Below are 16502 nucleotides of genomic sequence, written 5' to 3'. Positions count from 1 at the left end.
AGTTTAGGGTTCTGGATTGGTTTAACTATAATTATCTGGTCAAAACATTAGCTCATACTGAGATAAAAACAAACAAAAAATATATTAAGCAAGAATACAGATAACATTTTTACTCTTCAACTTTCCGCTTAACAAAATATATATACCTAAATGTTATTTTGGCTAAAAAATATAAATAACAAATTAAATATTAAACAATAATGTCCTCATTGTTGTCGGGGGTTGGGGAGCTGGTATTTGAATTTCTACAGAATGGGCAATGATTGTTTTGCAACATCTGTAGTTCGAAGTCATCGATATGAAAACATTTGAAACAAAAATTGCACATCGTTATGTGTAGTTCAGGTAATAAGTTTCTAAAATACGTGTGACGTAGTGGAGGAGGCCACATACAGATTAAAATACTTGAACTATCCAAAGATAATAACGTTTTTCTTCCAACCGTTATTGGTTTAAATTCATCAGATTTTGTAACTTTAGTCGTGAATGGATCAGGTTCCTCCTCAGGTGGAACTTCTAATTGTAGAGTTTGCTGGGTTTCCGATATATTTTCTTTCCAATTTTCTTCCTTTTTAACTTCAACTGGAGTTTCTATGAGTCTCAATGCCTCTTGATCACTTATATTTTCTTCTAAATGAAATTCAACTAAAGGTAACAACTCAAAACTTACAAATGAATAAAGAAATTTTTCCCCGCAATTTATACAACTGTTAGTTGTTGTTGATAGAGGATTGTAAGTAGAACAACGATAACACATGGGTAGTAGTTCTTCCGGATCGCTATAAGGCTTCGCTCTAATCGATATTGTCGCTATTTCGACTTGTTCTTGAAATTTGAGAGGTACTCTCAGGTGTGTAATTTTGTCGAAAAGTTGTTTGGCTAACTTATTAGCACCTAGTTTTTTTGCCTAAAAAAATTCAAAATTATTAAACTTGTAAATGGTACAAGCAGTTTATGAAATAGTAAATCTAAACTAAATAATCTGTATGAGGGAATTTATTCAGCCTTAATGGAAAGAACCAACCATAAATCTAACTTAGATATGAAACCAAATATTTTCAACAAATGTGAAATTAACAAATGACAATAAATATTACCTCAAAGATTTCAAATTACTGATTTGAATTTTTTTCGAATCAGTTGAAATAAACCTTTTCTAACAACAAATAATGACTCTTAGAAGTGACAAGGTAATCATTTGATGGATTTATCAATTTTCATATTTTGATTTTCTTTCAATTAATAACTATTATTATTAGTCTCTATGGTCTGTTTTTGAATTAGGAAAAGCATTTTAGAAAACCGGAATCACACTACTAGAAATTAATATAAAATTTCAAGATAGGGAGTGATGGTATAGATATTACAGAAGTTGGATTAATATCAGAGTCTATTTTTAAAGTGGTCTTGACAAGATGATTTATTTTTTAATAAAACTATAACAATAAGCACCAGGAACACCAGAAATAATGAAATGAACACGATTTGATGACAACTTATGCAATTTTTCGATAATACGCCAAAAGTATTAAACCACATAGTTGTACAGACAGCTACTTTTTATATTCGCCTCTGCAGAAGGGAAATGGCAAAACATCTATTAGGACTTAAGTCAACCTGTGAAAAGTTTCGATTAATTTTTTTAAGAATAGATTTGATTTTTTTTCATAATATAATGATCGATCTTGATTCTAATACTTAATAAGACAATTAATTTTTTTTTCAATTCTTGTAAATACATTCTACCACTTATCGTTAGTGATGGTAGAGTATTATTGGTTGTTTGTACTCCATTCCAAACCATAAAAGCTTTGAAAACGTTTCGTTTTGAAACCAGTCTAAACCGCCAGAAATGCGACCTCAAACTTCATATACTTTCCCCTAGTTTTAAAACAGCATGTTCAGAAAGTTGAATTGCCACTTAAAAGAGATACTAGTTTGGGAATGCCCAGATAATTATTAGCTCATGGGTTCCAGAACACACTGAAGTGGAGTGAAATCAAATAGCAGACAGACTTGTCAAAGTAGAGGTGTAGCACTTCAACATTTGTGGAATCGGATACAGCAAAATAGAGAAAATGCTAGAAAAGGAGGTAGACGTGAAAAAGTTATTGGGATACAGGGTTTGGGGCAGTCAAGGGTACTCTTATGATTTAGAAATATTAACTGGGGTCTCAAAGTGTGAGGCTTATGAAATAGAAGATTTTAGATATAGAAATTTCTGAAAGGAGTGGCGTTAATAGATTAGCTATAAACATTGGATATCCTCAATGTAACAGAAAGAAAAAGAAAACAATAAATCTTTAAGGCTGTAGTGTAAATTATACCATTAACTATACACACATAAGTACATCAAACTGTTCTATAAAACAAGAAGAGTTAATTACAAATCAAATATATGTTTATAGAAGATATAAATTCTAAAAAAAAAAACATTTTTAGCAAGTTTTCGGTAAAACAGAAATTGATATGTGAATGATTTCCTCTGAGTGAATCTCGACCAATCTAGATCAACCTAAACTAATTATGGATTTATGAAGAGTTGAAACTGATTGGTTTGTTTATCTGTGATTCTTTATAATCAGAGCAATTAAATACAGTATGTTGTTCACCTGTTTAGCTAATGTATAGTATATAGCAAATGTAGATACTCCTTTAATTCTTTGTTTTTGTCCAGTTGCTTCTGTCAATAAAAATCTTGATATATTAAAAAGCGCTTCAGGCATATATGAAGTAAACGGTTCTTCTAAATATTTATGTATCGTGTTGTAAGCGTAATAGATTTCTGCTAGTTTTTCGTTAATTCTAAAATAATTTAAATATTGTTCCGTTTTTTCTTTATTTTCTCTTGACATATCCAAGTATTGCCTCGACATAATCCAATAGTAATAACTTGCATCTTGAAATCTGAAATATGGTACATAAGTTAAAGTAATCTGATTATAATTTGAAAAAAAATTTTTTAAAAATAAATGATTCTAAATTTTTTTGAATCGTTAAAAAATTTGAATAAAATTTGCCTCCCCTTGAAATCTGCCACCCTAGGGTACAGCCTATTCAGTCTACTGGTAAATCTACCATTGTATATGACTATGGCGAATGTACATGTAAAATGCTCAATATAAAGTGTATTTGTGCTAATTATGGTGCTTATTTTAATCAATTATTGAGGTTAAAGTGAAGTTTTTTGTCATAAAATAATAGGAACAAAAAGTACACCATTTTAATTGAATAAAAGGATTTTATAAGTACCTAAAGATTCAAATCAAAATTTTTTTCGCGACATTGCAAATCCCCTAATGGACTGGAATGTTTTGATTTCTCTCATCTCTAGTAGTCAAATCAATCCACAAGTAATAATACTTTTAAATCAAATAAATTAAAAATTTGCATACCTGCATTCAGAAACAGCGTTATCTGTTAGCTGGATAAATACTTTGAATGCCTCTTGAGATTTTCCTGCTTTATGAAAGGCCTTTTGTGCTTCAACAAATTTATCGTTTTCGGCTAACCAATGGGCGTATGGTAAATAAACTAAAACATTATATTGCGGTTGGTCCCTTATAAGGGAGAATGCCTCTTTCCATTCTTTAGCTTCAACATGTAAACGGAGTACGGCTTCTGAATCTCCAAGTCTTCGATAGATTTCGGCAGCTGCAGACGAATATTTTAATCGTTTCAGATGTTTGGCTATAGTCATGAGAATACTTCTTTCGGATTTCTCTAGTTTTCGTGCTAAATCTATCAACTGTTCACCCCATCTACAAAAAAGAACGTAGCAGGTGGTTACTTGAAAGTTATATTATATAGAATATTTGTTATACAAATGTTTTCTATCAAATCTAGTTGAGTTGCGATTACAATCGTATTCACCATAAATGTGGATGAATCTTATTCACTTATTTTTTTAATATAGAGTGTAAACGTACTAGAACCACAAGGAGAAAGACGACTCCCTATAGATCTTAAATGAAATATAGATGGCCCTTCATTGAAAGAGCCCTTATCATGCCATTGATTTACTAAGAGATACCGAGTTTAAGCCAGCTAATTAGATTTTAGAATACTTTTTGATTCTGATTGCTGATTTACGTAAAAAAAATGATTTTTTTGACTTTCACAAGGTAAAAAACGAAGGAACAAATGTTAATTACATAATTATGAAAATAAATCTTTTACTAATTAAATTATATTAACTAACCCATTGTCAGCATAAATTTGTACTGCAGACGCTGTGTCTCCAACAGAAAGGTACATATCAGCTGCTGCCTTATGCTCATTAATGTTTCTCGCCCAATCCGCTTTTCTTCTTATCAAATCTGAATTGTCATTTGTACCTAAATATTCTTGGGCTTCATCAAACATCCTTAAATCAGTATACATTGTCATTGCTTTAAATTCATGCCCAGCTCTTTGATATATCTTTGCTGCTTCCTTTAATTTACCCTTGTGTGCTAAGATATCACCCAACATTACTTCTTTTGGATAATTTCCTACAAATACAAAATTCTTAGGTTAGGTATAATGAAAATTAATAATTCACGAGGAAAAACCATTCGAAATTACATACTAGGAAGGACAATATCAAAAATGATATTGTTTGTACTTTTTATTGTCAACAACATAGTTTAATATTTCCTCATTTCGTAATTGAATAACTACAAACCTTTTTGATGAAGCTCCTGTAAATCATCGATCAATTCTAGATAAGTAAAATCCTGTAATTTGACAAAAGCTAGTCGAGCTATTTTAAATTCTAAATGTTCAAGAGCAGCGTGAGCCAGTTCTTCCCAATCACCTTGTGTAACTCCTAAACACGCAACTTTGTAAGCTTCTTCATACATTCTTTTATCAATGTACTCATACATCGGGGTACTGAGGGGTAGTTCTAGTGTATTCATACTAAAACCGTTGAGACAAAAAACTTTGGATCCTGTTAAACCTACTACAAATCCACTCATTGTTTGAGTATGTACAGGAAAATCCACAACCTTTAAAACGAGAGATATAAAATTTGGAAAACTAGTTAATAAGAAAATTATTATTTATTTCAAAATAAAATTACTTTTTGTGAAAAACGATTATTTACCTTTAATGAAAGAGTATTATCTCCACTATAAACCAGCATATCTTCGAATAAATTATTGAAGGCCACACTGTTAGCGTTAGCTTCTTGAAATAACAATTCTCCTGTTACAGCATTAAATATTTGACATAAGCCGGAATCATCAACAACAGCTAATTTTTGCTTCAGCTGACTCAAATCAATACATCTAATACCTTCTTTAACTGTAACCTTAAATGTAGAAAGTCAAATAATTCAAAAAAGTTTCAAGTTAAAAGAAAAATTCCATGTATAAAAACTAAAACGCCGCGAAATAGCGATATGACATAAATCAACAGACAAATTAATTCATTGTGGTATGTTAAATGTACCCATAATGACCTAATTAGTTTTACAGATAGAAGATTTTGTTTTTATTTATGATCTGAAAAAAAGAAACATAACTATGTCATTGTTTTAACAGTTCATTCAAATTTTCACCAAGAATTTTCCATATAGTATGAAATTCAAAAAAAAAGTTAGGTTAGAATAAGATTAAGTTGAGGTTAGCTTAAGATTAGGTTAAGTTGAAGCTGGGTTAAGTTCAAAATTAGTAAGATCTAACTACGCGCATAAATGTTTACCATTATTAAAAATTCAATTTACCAAAAAAAAAATGGTGAAGATCGACATTTTACTCGTAGGTTTATGATAACATTTAAAGTCAAAGAATCAAATGAAATCTTCAATTGAGATATTTGCCAATTTTTTTTCATAAATTCACCGTCAAAACAAATATTTAAAAAAAAATCATTAACATCGTATCATTTGTCGATTTTCTAGAGCCAAAAAACGAGGGAACAGTGATATTATAAAATTATCTAATATGTTATACTATTTAGAAGCAGAAAATACTAACCAGTGAGAATTATTCATCTCAACTTACTTTTAACAATGGATGAATATTGTCCAGATGCACTTCCCAAACTTGTCCGTTTTTCAAACCTAATAATAAACCTTCCTTGCCAGGAGGTCCACCAATGTTTTTAATATATCTGATAGGACTTTTAAACGCCCAAGTTTTTTCTTTTTCCCCATTAAAAAACATGCTAAGAAGTGTTTTTTCTTGGCATATAACAAGATGTTCCGAGCAAACTACTAATAGGCTGCATTCTAATCTCTGTGTTATTTTTTCTTTAGCTCTATAATGCATATCGTTACTATCTTTTGAGTATAACTCGTAGATGACGACCCTTTCCGGTAACTGTACCTAAAATATCGATTATTGTATTTTAATTATTCAAATATTGTTTAATTATTATATAAGTAAATTTACCGCCAAACGGTCCGTATATATAGCAATTTTTTTGATTAGATCTCTACATTTAATCCTAACTTTTTGTTCAGTGATCAAATGTTGAATTATAATATCAGTCATGTTTTCTCTAAAAGCGTATCTCTCTCTATATAATCCATGTACCATATTGAAGACCAATTGGTAATAAGACACAGTTCCATCTTCACAACCGACAGCCTAAAATTTTTCTTCCTGTATACTACAATTTACTGTAATCCTAAATAAATGACATGAAATTTAGAAGCCCCACAAGGTAATTCTGAACCAAATAAATTTGTTATTATAACCATCTATTAAATTTTGGAATAGATTTGAATTTGCTTTCCTATTACCCATATCTTATTAATATACAAGATTATTTTCTCCTAAATATAATCTCATGATGGTATATTAACCATTGAATCAAGATAGGATACAAAACCAACAGAAGTGGGAGAAGAAGAATGTAAAAAAATCAATGGAGAAGTGAAGGTAGAGAAGAAGAAGAAGAGCGTAGATATAATTAATACAATTATATGAAAAACAAGAAATGGTCCTATTAGCTAGAGTAATAGTACACAAAAAGAAAGGTAGTTCCATAATAAAAGGGATACAAACTTGTAGGGAGTATCTACAAAGTATTGAGGAGACAAACTGTTCAGTAACACATATCAAAAGGGAGAAAGTTTCTAAAGAAATTTAAAGCCTTAAAAACTTAACAAAGCAAGAATAGCATATGAAAAACTAAATATTTTCATTATCGAAAGTGACATATCAACATCACTATCTTTTTTACATCTAACAAAAGTATTAATCTACATGCTTACCACAAAATTTCCACTCGGATGAGCTTCGCAACTCCATACCCATGAAGTCTGTGTATCACCTATACAACCTAATTTAATTCCCTCTTTGGTATACATTGTACAAGCCATATTTAATCCGCCGATCAATATATATTCACCTTGTGCAAAATATCTTACTCGTAATGCTTCATAACCAATTTGTCTTTCTTTTCCAATAAGTTTCCCACCTAAAATTGTACATTCCAATTATTGAACCAATGTGAAATTAGGTATATTTCTTGATATACATGGGATGCAGTAAATATGTACATGTTCTGAAATTCTGCCATCATTATTGGAAAAGTTGATATTCAATAATGAATTATTATACTATATACTTCTCCATTCAAACCCCCCAACCCACTCAAAGCTACCCCTGAAGAGTCCAAGGGTATCATAAGAGGACGGGTTTTGGTCAGTTTTGCTGGAGCTTAGCACACTGATAGTTTGAAGCAAGTTGATCAAACGTCTTAATGAACAGTAAACCCTGAAGCTTCCCCAACACTGTCAAAACTACCTATGAATTATCCCCAGGTACCTAATGAATTTGTACTTACCTAAAGTATAAAATGATAAATTCTTTTTCCAATCAGTGACACATAGAGTATCATTAGGATCATCTCTATTGGGACACCAACTTAAAGCCCAAATAGCAGGATTATTTGGTCTTTCTATTTTATGTTTTTCTTCACCTTGTTTGTTCCGTATCGATATAATTCCATTATTACATCCTAAAGCTAAATATTGACCATCATTTGTCCATGAACAGGAATTAATTCTGGCCTGAAACAAGTTGAGGAATTTAAATCAATGAAATGAAAAACCTACAAAACAATGATTCAAGATCTATCAAAAGTAGTTGAACTTACATTTATTTTGTGTTTTTGAACGGATTTTTGTTCTGTGCTCCAAAATGCAAAATCTGATAAGGCACATGACGCCAAAGTATGAGATAAAGGATTAAACGCAAGACATTGTACAGAATCTCCATGGCTATATTTTAATAATCCTTCCAGTTTATTCGACCATATAATAACCGTTTTGTCAGCACTGCCACTAGCAAACTTCTCCCCATTTTTGGCATAACACACAGCATGAACTTTATCTTTATGACCTTTGAGGAGTTGAATTAATGTACCATCATTAGTGTCATATACTAAAACGTGATGCCCACCTGCCACAATTAATTGCGTTCCATCTGGTTTAAAACACAAATCATAAATACTGAAAGAAAAAATATTATATAATTATCATTTTATAAATGTATTATAATTTAAGTAATAGTAATTGTTTCGGTAGATTGTTTAATTATCAACAATAGATGTTTTATCTATTGTGGTGTCTCTGTAGTTACTCAATAGCAACATATTTTTTTTATCTTGATTTTAGATATATTTCATATAGAATCAAGATAAACCATCATTAAAACGTAAGAAGGGTTCTAAGAAGTGAAAATTATAAACATATATTGCTTAACATTCCATACATTGTATAAAACAAGCAGATATGTCTTGAGATATTTTTAATCAAAAAATTATAAAGAAATGTACGGTGGCATCCTATAGTTGTTGCATAATAAATTAGAAATGGTTTATAAAAACTGTAAATATATTATCTTTATCCTACTAACACTACAATGTACTACAATTTAAGGTGTAAACTTCGGAAAAAATGTTTCTTATTTTATTCCTTGCACAAACTATATATAACATTTCAGAATAAAAACAATGTGCATTTGGTAAATACTCTAATCTACAAGTAAAAGGGGATAAGCATAAAGTAATTCACATCACATTTACAAAGGCAAATAAAAATATAACTACCTCAGTTGTCTAGTACTTGGATGTGGTTTACTGCTACCTAAACGGAATGAGAATGCCGATTTTGATGGGCTGAAAGAAATTAAATATTTTCAGGAAGACTGCCAAAACTCATTGAATAACTCAATATAATTTATTTTTCACAAATACGTAACGTTACTAGATTATTGCATTTCTCAATTAACTGAAATAAATGAAAATTGATATCCTCTATTCCCAGCTATAATGTGCTGAAAACTGAGTTTTCGCTACTTATATAGGTGAATTAAAATCCAATTGTGTTTAGGTGCTAAATTAAAATAACTAAGTACGTATAACAAGATTAAATGTGCTCTCTCACCTCTGAGCAGTCTTTTCAGTATCCTGTATTTTGTCTACCCACTTGGGTATATATCTCATTTTGAATAACTTGGTAACTATATTATTTCCATTTTAGTAAGTTTAACTAGAACTATTATCAATTCAATCCTACTATTTCATTGTTGTCATCGAAGAACGTTACTATGGAAACACCGTAATATATCTAAAATAAGCACATTTTATAATCTCAAATTATTTAATTTCATACACAAATTTAACGAAAAAAAAGTTTAAATAGATGAACAAACTTACCTTGCAGCTGATGATACAATAACTACTCCAAATAATATATTTTACTTACTTTTACATTAATAACTATATTTTTAATTATTGTTCACAAGTTTATTTTTATTATTTGAATAAACGGGTAAATTAAAAGGACAGGTGGATACGAAGCGTACAGGTTGTTTACCTTGAAAAAGAGAGAAGCAAAATCTCAAGCCTTGTAAGATAGAGCAAGAAGGAAATAATTCTTTGTCTTTGTTAAGCATTTATTTCATCAATCTATGATTCTGTAATCACTGAAGCGTAATCAGTTAGAGTTCTGTGATTTCGAAAGATCAAAAATAAAATCGATTATTATATTAAACTTTTCGATTGAATACTTTTTCCTCATCTGAAAATCTTTGTTGGAAATGTTAATTTTTAACTTCTAGACGTGCCTTAAAGATTTTTAATTGTAATTTTTTGGTATGTTCATATAGAATAGAGGTTTGGTTCTTTCGGTGAATCAGTAAGATATTTCTATTTATCGTAAATAATTTATATAGTAGAATAAAACGTATGAATGTCGTAGATGAATTATAATTTCAATTTAATCAGTACTTAAATAACCTCTTAATGCAAACATTCAAAGTTAATTTTTTATGAATATATTTCCAATTAAAGTATGTTTTTAAAAAGTACAATGCAGCTTCAATTCGGTACCTCTATTCGATTATATTTTTAATGAGTACATTTTAATACAGATACCTAAATTTGGTACTCTCTATCTTTTCGTACGGCTCAAAATCGGGGACACCTACAACTAAGTAGGGCAAATATATCGATTCATTTGGATTTTGGTGATACAGGGAATTGCTTATGATCGCCTGGACTGTAAGGAAAACTAATCAGTCGATGCAATATTTTGGACACGTAGCTAGAAGACGAGTTGACAATACAGACAGACTTATAGTGATGAGAGAAGTACGGGGAAAACAGAAGTAGATTCCGATCGCCTATGAGATGGTCTGACCAACCTCTTCACGTATCGTTATACCACGCTAAAGATCGAGAAATATGAAAGCAGACAATAAAAAAAGAGAATATAAACATTCCAAAGAAGTCATGACCTTCATGACTGGGCAAACGAGCAGAAACTTAAATATATTTTTGATTTAACTGGTACTTAAATATCTTCTCAATGGAATAACTCAGATTTTATTTTTCATAAAAATATTCCCAATTGAATTATGTCATAGGTATATTTTGATATAGATATCTAAATATCACCAATTTTTGTCTGGACTTACAAATTAGCTCTATTCGATTTTTGTTGTTTTTTATTTCAAATTTGAATTTGTTATCGTAACTTTTTTCACATTTAAGAAGCTGGATACTGTCATATTGATCATTTCTATATTTTGTACAAGATCGCCAACGAAAGAAAATTATCTCTACGGAACCAAAAACTACTGTAAACGATTTGAATGAGGCGCCTAACAAAAATTCAGACGATGTGATTTTAATAAAAAAGATAAAAAGGATTAAAGATCCGAAGATAACACTGCCTGATAAACCTCCCCAGGAAGTAACCACTACAACTTCTACTGCCAATAACAATAATTCGTTCACATCATGTTTGGCTTTGTTTTGTGGAACATTATGTAAAGGTACTCCCTTGGCCGATTTACTGACATCAAAGGCCACAGAAACTCCTTTGAGATCAGCTTTAACTGGTAGGTCGAAAATGCATGACAAAAAAAATATTGCACTTGTTAGTAGCACACATTTGTATGTTTGTATTTGCATGGTCGTTATAATTACCACATAATAAATGGACAAACTTTCTCTTCGTATTTGTCACATAACCTCAATTTTACAGTTTGTGTTTAAAGTTAATTTAAAAGCTCATGAAGCCCAATTATTTATGTGGTTCTTGAGGGGCAAGCGACTGTTTGATCTCAAAAAGAGCAGTTTGGAACATGCGTTTGAAATTATGCGCACCCATGTGCTCGATTGGGTGCTCAAATTTATTGGTAAAACATAGGTATCTGCAAATGAAAAAATCTTAGCCTGTTTGCAATGGAATAACTACTATTTATACGAAAATTCTCTGTATTCAGAAAGTGATATAAAAGTAAATAAGGGCCTATGGCTTTGTTGACCTAGCAAAGGCTTTCGACGTGGAAAACTCAAAGATGTTTTACGCATTCACAGAAAAATGTCAAGGAACTTAACTTACTAAACCGTATAAGAATAAAACACGTCAACACACAGATAACATTCTAATAACAACAGGAAGTAGACGGGGTGACAGTCTAAGTCCATTGTTTTTCATCCTTGTCCTAGACCGCATAATAAACGGAGTCAAAACTGCAGGAAGAAGATGCGCGGTGGGAAGCAGAGAGTTCCTCATAACAAAAGATGAAGACAATTTACAACGGATGCTTTTTAGATTGGTTAGGTTACAAATCAGCGATAGGCGATAAGCATGCAAAACGCTAAAAAGACACCCAGAATCTCCGGAAGATTATTCGACGTTGTATGGCGCAACAAATTCATGTCCTCCGCAAGCCAGATGCGTATATAGAAGACGGCTGTACGTCCCATATTAACCTATGCAGCTGAAACGAGAGTGGATACAAACAGGATCAAACAAGGCGAGATTGGAAGGCAAATGTCGACAAAATGGGGGTGGATCGGCTGGCTAAACAAGCATTCAAGGAGAAGCCAACTACTAGAAGATCAGCAGGCAGACCTCATGGACATCGACATCTTAAGATCGTGGGTCCATCACTTCACACTCTAAACAAAAGAACAATCAAAACAATGGACTGAAAAGGAAGAAACAGCTCCAAAGAAGGCAAAGACCATTCCATCTGCAGGCAAGGTCATGGATGCAGGTTTTTTGGGATGCGCGTGGAATAATTTTTATTTACTTTCTTGAAAAAGGAAAAACTATCAACGACGAGTACCATATGATCTTATTGTGTTGTTTGAGCGATGAAATCAAGCAAAATCTGTCGCATTTGGCTAAGAAGAAAGTGTTACCCCATCAAGACAATGTACCAGTTCACACATCCGCTATTTCAATGGCCAAAAATTAATGAATAAAAATTTGAATTGTTACCTCATGCACCCTATTCGCCAGATTTCGCCGTCTTGAATTATTTTCTGTTCCCAGACTTGAAAAAAATGGCTCGGTGTCAAATATTATCCAACAATGAGGAGATTATGTCGGCAATTTATGACGATTCTTTTTATGAAAAGGGTGTCGAACTTATTGAGCATTGCTGGGAAAAGTGCTAAAAGGAGATGACTTTGAAAAATAAATATATTTTTGTCTAAAATTTTCTTGGTTGGGCCAGGTACTTCTGGGACCATTCTCGTAAACGTAGATACATTCATACATTATATTATTTGAATTTTTAGGTGGATTTGAATAAGAACAAGCACATTCATTCATTAAATTTCAAGGCTATTGATGTTTCTGCATTTGAATTGAAAAGTTGGTTAAAGTAAGAATTTTTTTTGTAGTACTGAAAGTAGATGGTTTCTCAAAAGATGTTTGCCGAAGTATGATTTCGATGTTGGATACAGACAAATCAGGAAAATTGGGCTTTGTAGAATTCACAGAGTTGTGGGACTCTATTCGACAATGGAAGGTAAGTAATGGGTAGATAATGACCGATTATGTGTGTATACGGAATGCCCCAAACACTAACTAAACAAATTAGTCGGTACTTGCAAGTTTCAACTTAGATTTTGGAGTGGGCTACAACTTTTGACAAAGTCCTAGTCACCCAAATTTATGGCAGGGCTCACTTCACCACTTTGCAATAATAAAATATGTCAATATCATTTGCCACTTATATTTTTATCGTTTCTAGAATGTTTGGATGTTATACGATAAAGATCAGTCTGGAACATTTAGCGGTTTCGAGTTGCGACAAGCTTTGAATTCAGCGGGTTTCAGGTTGAATAATAAGATACTGAATATTTTGATGCACAGATATGGTAACAGAAACGGTGAGATGGACTTTGAAGATTTCATGATGTGTGCTATTAAATTGAAAACAATGATTGGTAAGTTTCATACATTATAAAAACAAACCATTTCACTATGGCGATCTCATTGGACGGAAAGTGAATCAAAACTATGCGATATTGAACCTTTATATGAAAATTGGTTTCCCTTTTCCAAACAGACAACACCAAGTGATTATTTTTCGTCTCTGGCTAGGGCATACGAAATTTATCAATAGTTACTCTCATAGAAGTAACACATGGAAAGAAAAAAAACTGTGAAATATCTAACACATTTGGTGGCCTATTTAAGGACACTCGAGCCAAACCTGTTTTGCTTTTTATTGGTGGCGCTTCGAAAAATCTCAGTTTTTATCTTTCACGTCTAAAATCATTTCCAATATTTTTTTTCATTAAATTATCACATTACCGTTAAATTTTGTAAGTAGCTCGGAGTTATGATCAATTACTTTCACGAAGTCATTTTTGGAAGTTGATTGACAGCTGAATCGTGTACAATGTCACGCAAATGTGTTAACCCTCTCGACTTTTTTGTTATATTTGCGGTAAATATGCATCTGAAAGCCAAAAAGAGATATTACACCTTTAATTAAGAAGTGCTTTCGTGCATATTCCAACCTGGATATTCGGAATCAGGATAAATATTGGGTGCCACACATCTGCTGTATCTCGTGTCACAGAAATTCGACGGGTCGGTTTAATGGAGAATGTTCAGCAATGCCATTTGGCAAACCAGTGATATGCGGTGGTGTTTTCTGTATCAAAAACAGTCCCTCATTCAAAAGAAGTCCTTGTGTCTTTTACAGTTTATGATGATGAGGTTCTGGAAACGAAGGAACTGAAACAAATTTACAGCTCCTGTCAGTCCTCAAGCACCACATTTGATTAACTAATGGGAGCTTCGTGATCTCATAAGGTATTTAAATTTGCCCCAAAAAATACTGAAGTGTTAAATTCAAGACTGAAACAGTGGAATCTACGGAAGACGAGAGGGCATGTTAATACTGGGTTATAAACATAGGTCAGAGGAATGGAGACTCTTCATTGATTCCTCAAAGTCAAATCTAATTATTCCATTAGTACCTTTAGCTTACGGAGCTCATTTAAAAGAAACATGTCACATTATAAAACTAGTGTTAGAAAAGATGGAATACAACAAACACCAATGATTAATCTGTGCAGATTTGGAAGTTGTTGTTTTAGTTTAAGGACTACAAACTTGCTACATGGAAAATTGTTGCTTTTCATGCGGTAGTTAGCCCCAAATAGATAATATTACTACCTTCGCATATTAAATTAGGGCTAATCAAAAATTTTGTGAAAGCCATGGGCAATAACAAATTAATCAAAGATCCGTCATGTATTACCACCTTAAATGAAAAAGAAACAGAAGCTTTGATAGTGTTTGTCAAAGTTGTCGAAATCTTTTTTTGGTGGCTGTAGATCTCCGCAATATTCTGATCTCATCAAAAAAATGCTGAATGCATATTATAAATTGGGATGTAATATGTCCTTGAAAATAGACTTTGAAGTTGAAAAGCACTGCCCAGGAAAATGGCCTTTAATTAGAGACATTCCGGACTCCGAATATAGGAAACATGTGGAACAGTCTAAGAAAAAAATGTTTTTTAGGGCTTGCTAATAAAACTGGAGCTTCATAAATATATACTTAATATTTTTAGAAGCAATAAATTCGTTTCTTACAAAAATGTGACCTTACACATTTATTTTTCTATAAGAATTATGAATTAGTTAAATAGTTTTTCATGTAACAAGTGTGTAAAGTAGCCAAATGAGACAATCACATGAGTCAAAAATGGCCTTTACTTACGAATTGCATACAATATTTTTTCTACTATCGAAAATTTTATCCAAATAAACAAGTTTAATGGTAATTTTCTTTATGTACTAGTGCGTGAAGTAAGTTCAACTATTACGCTTTTATTGATGTCTTTTGAATATTTTAATCAAGATTATAACAAACTAACAAAACAACAGTCGAATTTGTGTTATTAAATATGTCAACTTTTCTCTTCGGCATGCATCAAAAATAACTTTCTAAACGCAGTACTGCTTAAAGTAAGTTTTACGCACTCGGATACAAGGGCGGATCTAGGGTTTTTACAAAGGGGGGGTCATTAGTATTAGGACAAGTCCTCCCCCAAAGATATGGCATTTTAAGCCTTTTACCCACAAAATAAAAGTTAATTGCGTTGTTTTTGACAGAATAATGACGAATTTTACGCAATTTTTACTATAAACCTCAATTCCTCATCGACTTTGAAACAGAAAACCAAGTTAATTGACCTCCATGACCCCCCCTGGATCCGCGCTTGCTCGAATATGTGTCTAAAGTACGTACTTTACGTACGGTAGTAGAAGAAATACTTTTTTCGTATGACATAATAAATTGTGATTGTAATTATGTATATTGTCTTTCTAGAACTCTTCAAAAAGAAACAATCAAATTCAACAAGAAATGCGAGTTTCTCGATAGATGAATGGTTAGAAAACACTCTTTATTCCTAAACATATATTTTTGTTAGATATATAAAAATTTCAAATGAAGCTTTTTTCTTCTATTTTTGGAAATGTATGCTCGTTTCAAAATTGTTAGTAAGATTTATTAGTATTAAGAACGTTTAATTCCTCATTATATACACAATATATACAAATTTATACATTTTCTTGTTCAATTGTTGACTCATAAATAAATATTTATTGACGAATTTGTGTTTTACTAATAATTGATTCCAGGTATTCGATAAATTTATCAGGTTATCAGTTTTCAAGTAAACAAACATTATGCTAAGAATCTGTTTTTTTGCTTACCAACAATCACGAGA

General features: G+C 31.7%; 2 protein-coding genes across 8 annotated transcripts in view; one reads left to right on the top strand and one right to left on the bottom strand.

The window, feature by feature from the left end:
* Positions 1 to 16385, top strand: part of LOC130446109 (calpain-A-like) — a 42942-nt gene extending 26557 nt beyond the window's left edge. For 2 of the 4 annotated variants that reach the window (XM_056782183.1, XM_056782184.1), the window contains 4 exons: positions 11040 to 11345; positions 13147 to 13274; positions 13500 to 13695; positions 16100 to 16385. In XM_056782183.1, coding sequence (XP_056638161.1) covers positions 11040 to 11345; positions 13147 to 13274; positions 13500 to 13695; positions 16100 to 16185 — 716 coding nt within the window. In that variant the 3' untranslated portion in view covers positions 16186 to 16385. The remainder of the gene's footprint in view (positions 1 to 11039; positions 11346 to 13146; positions 13275 to 13499; positions 13696 to 16099) is intronic. The other 2 variants (XM_056782182.1, XM_056782185.1) reach the window with 2 other exon arrangements.
* LOC130446108 (intraflagellar transport protein 122 homolog) lies at positions 59 to 9835 on the bottom strand. 4 transcript variants are annotated; one of them, XM_056782177.1, is made up of 14 exons: positions 9658 to 9835; positions 9386 to 9568; positions 9049 to 9117; positions 8095 to 8449; positions 7783 to 8008; positions 7208 to 7413; positions 6381 to 6578; positions 5991 to 6314; positions 5090 to 5296; positions 4667 to 4991; positions 4202 to 4493; positions 3396 to 3761; positions 2613 to 2907; positions 59 to 907 (listed from the first exon to the last, which is right to left on the bottom strand). In XM_056782177.1, exons 2-14 carry the CDS (start codon positions 9442 to 9444, stop codon positions 191 to 193), a joined length of 3639 nt encoding a protein of 1212 aa, XP_056638155.1. In that variant the 5' UTR covers positions 9445 to 9568; positions 9658 to 9835; the 3' UTR covers positions 59 to 190. The 4 variants fall into 4 exon arrangements, with proteins under 4 accessions (XP_056638155.1, XP_056638158.1, XP_056638159.1 ...); XM_056782180.1 differs by having other exon boundaries at positions 9707 to 9797; XM_056782181.1 differs by lacking the exon at positions 9049 to 9117 and having other exon boundaries at positions 9707 to 9830.
* Positions 16386 to 16502: the final 117 nt, after the last annotated feature.

Source organism: Diorhabda sublineata, chromosome 6, assembly GCF_026230105.1.
Source record: "Diorhabda sublineata isolate icDioSubl1.1 chromosome 6, icDioSubl1.1, whole genome shotgun sequence".
NCBI lineage: Eukaryota > Metazoa > Arthropoda > Insecta > Coleoptera > Chrysomelidae > Diorhabda > Diorhabda sublineata.
This window is presented reverse-complemented; position numbering and strand designations above follow the sequence as displayed.

Coding starts and splice junctions, on each gene's coding strand:
- LOC130446108 (XM_056782177.1), bottom strand. CDS start 9,444: ATGAGATATATACCCAAGTGGGTAGACAAAATACAGGATACTGAAAAG. Junction 7,414..7,782: donor TTTATCATTTTATACTTTAG/GTAAGTACAAAT, acceptor GTACAATTTTAG/GTGGGAAACTTATTGGAAAA. Junction 6,315..6,380: donor TATATACGGACCGTTTGGCG/GTAAATTTACTT, acceptor TCGATATTTTAG/GTACAGTTACCGGAAAGGGT.